Raw genomic sequence first — 2,497 nt, forward strand, 5'->3', positions numbered from 1 at the left:
TATGAATAATGTTTATTTTATTTTTTAAATTACTAAATCTTAATTCCAGAGGCTAATTTTTTACTTAAACTGTCAGATATAAAATGACTTCAAATATATTAAATACAATTAATATGTAACAGTTTTTCTTATTTTATGTATTTATTACCGTTACAAAAATTAACACGTGAACGTAATTTTAATTTGATTGAAATATTTTATTTTCGGTATTCACGATTTTTCATATCTTAGTATTATTTTTAGTTTATTTTGTGTTGTTATTTTTAGAGGTTATACAAAAGTGGGATTCCACGTAGAAAGCGAATAAATTCATGGTTACATGACGACCACTATGAGTTTATCACTTCCCTCAAGGGGTTTTTATGCATCAAACTTTTACTGCGAAGGGTGTGAAAACCCCTATGACCACGAAGAGAATCACTACTGTGACGCCATCTGACAACCCTAGAAGATGTCATGATTGCGATCGTTTATTAGATCCGAACAAAGTTTTGTATCTCATAAACCGAAAGAGATCGGGACAAAACAAGAAACATCTACTTTAATGTACCGACAAATGTTTAATTCACATCGTGAACAGTATCAGGATTTTAACCCTATTTTCACTGATGGCTCGAAAAATGACAGTCATACAGCATCTGCAGTGGTCACGCCGAACGAAATCATCACTGAAAAACTGCATCCATCTTGTTCAGTTTTTACATGCGAAGCTCACGCCATCTTATTAGCTCTACAATTTATCCTTACCCAAACACACAAAAAATGGTACATTTATACCGATTCTAAAAGTTGTCTGGCAGCATTAAACAATATTTCCCACAGGTCTCATTCAATTATAATTAATGTTGTTTATACTTATGAAAATTTACAAAGTCTGGGTTATTCTGTGATGTTATCGTGGATTCCTGGGCACTGTGGCATTCTGGGTAATGAAAAGGCTGACGAATTTGCGAAATTGACCCAAAACCTTTCAGTTCGACCATTATCATATTCAGATATTAGAAATGCGATTAATTTTACACTACAGTTCGAATGGCAAAAAAGTTGGAATGAGGAGACAAATAACAAATTACACAGTCTTATACCAAATATAGAACCAGTAATGAAACAAAGTTTGCCGAGAAAATACGAAGTTATATTGAATCGTTTGCGCATTGGTCATACGCGTATTACACATAGACATCTCTTACTAAGTGAACCTGCACCAGATTGCTCTAGCTGCAATGAACCATTAACTGTTAAACACGCTCTGATCCAGTGCAATAAATTTAAATTTCTAAGACAACGCTATTTTGGCTACAATAATCCTACTTTACATTTACTTATTGGCGATAAACCACACTATAATCTTCTGTTGTACCTTAACACTTTACCGACCGGTAGCGGTTCGAACATACTATGCCCTTTCACCGCCCGCTCAGCTGCAGATCGTCCGAGACACCGGCTCGGTTTCGGCCTAGACTGACGAGCGGGAATATATGTGCTTTTCTTAAACTCTGGTAAAATTGTACGCTTCGTGTTATTGTAGGGTAACGAAATTTAATAAAATCTTTTACTTTAATCATATTAGTGTTAAACAATATTTATTTTATCTATTACAATCGTTTTCAGTTTATTATTTACATAAAATATGCCATAATCCATATAACAATATTTGTCGAAAAAAGAGGTTGTTTAATATTTTTTTAAACTATGATAGCGCTCGAAACAGTCACCTTTGTGTAGTGGGACGTTGCAGTATTTACAAGCGAAACCTGTTCTGCTTAGTTTTTTTTTACTTGCACAAACTCTGCATTGTCGTAGGGGTTTTTTACATTGACCGCTGGTCACTATATTTACTAGTTTATGCTTCCCGAAATTTGCGAGTCTTCCGGGATGATCAAATCGGGATGTGGTTCTTGTGGGTTCGGAATTAGGTAGATCCTTACCTTGTTCTTCAGTTTCGCAGTCTTCTATCAATGAAAGTGCCGCTTTATGCAGAAAATTTTTATATGTAATCTTCTGTCCGTTCAGAGTTGTATATACTTTAAAGGAGTTAAAAAGTGCACAATTGATGAAGAACATTACGACACGTTTCGTCCATTTTTTTGTTTTCCTAAAAATGGAGTAATAGGACAGATATTGATCTGCGCGATCTACGCCCTTCATATATTTATTATAATCTATTATTGAAATAGGCTTCTGTATGGGGCAATGTGATGTCCTGCTTCTGTTTCTAGATTCCACCATTTGTGCAGAATGTATTGTCGATATCATGTTTACATTTCTTTTGCCATTATTCCATACTTGTAATAAAATATTGCCATTTCTAAGAAATTGATGTTGGCCTCTTGAAAGCTTGACCGTTTGAAGTATTTGAGGAAGACCTCTGTTCTTTCGAATCGTCCCGCACAATCGCAATTTATTTTTTAAAAAAATTTTAGCTATGTTGACACTATTGTAATAATTATCTTGATATATATGATGCCACATGTTCTTATACGGTCCAATGACCGAT

General features: G+C 34.4%; 1 protein-coding gene across 1 annotated transcript; it reads left to right on the forward strand.

Annotated features, from left to right (window-relative positions):
• Positions 1-556: 556 nt before the first annotated feature.
• LOC147803124 (uncharacterized) lies at positions 557-1,465 on the forward strand. Its single transcript, XM_087152911.1, has one exon. It carries the CDS (start codon positions 557-559, stop codon positions 1,463-1,465), a length of 909 nt encoding a protein of 302 aa, XP_087009037.1.
• The last annotated feature ends 1,032 nt before the right edge of the window (positions 1,466-2,497 follow it).

Source organism: Parasteatoda tepidariorum, chromosome 10 (assembly GCF_982258835.1).
Source record: "Parasteatoda tepidariorum strain Cologne lab strain chromosome 10, Ptep-v5.0, whole genome shotgun sequence".
Classification (NCBI taxonomy): domain Eukaryota; kingdom Metazoa; phylum Arthropoda; class Arachnida; order Araneae; family Theridiidae; genus Parasteatoda; species Parasteatoda tepidariorum.

What these genes read in the sequence shown, in the direction of transcription:
- LOC147803124 (XM_087152911.1), top strand. Translation starts at nt 557, where the DNA reads ATGTTTAATTCACATCGTGAACAGTATCAGGATTTTAACCCTATTTTC.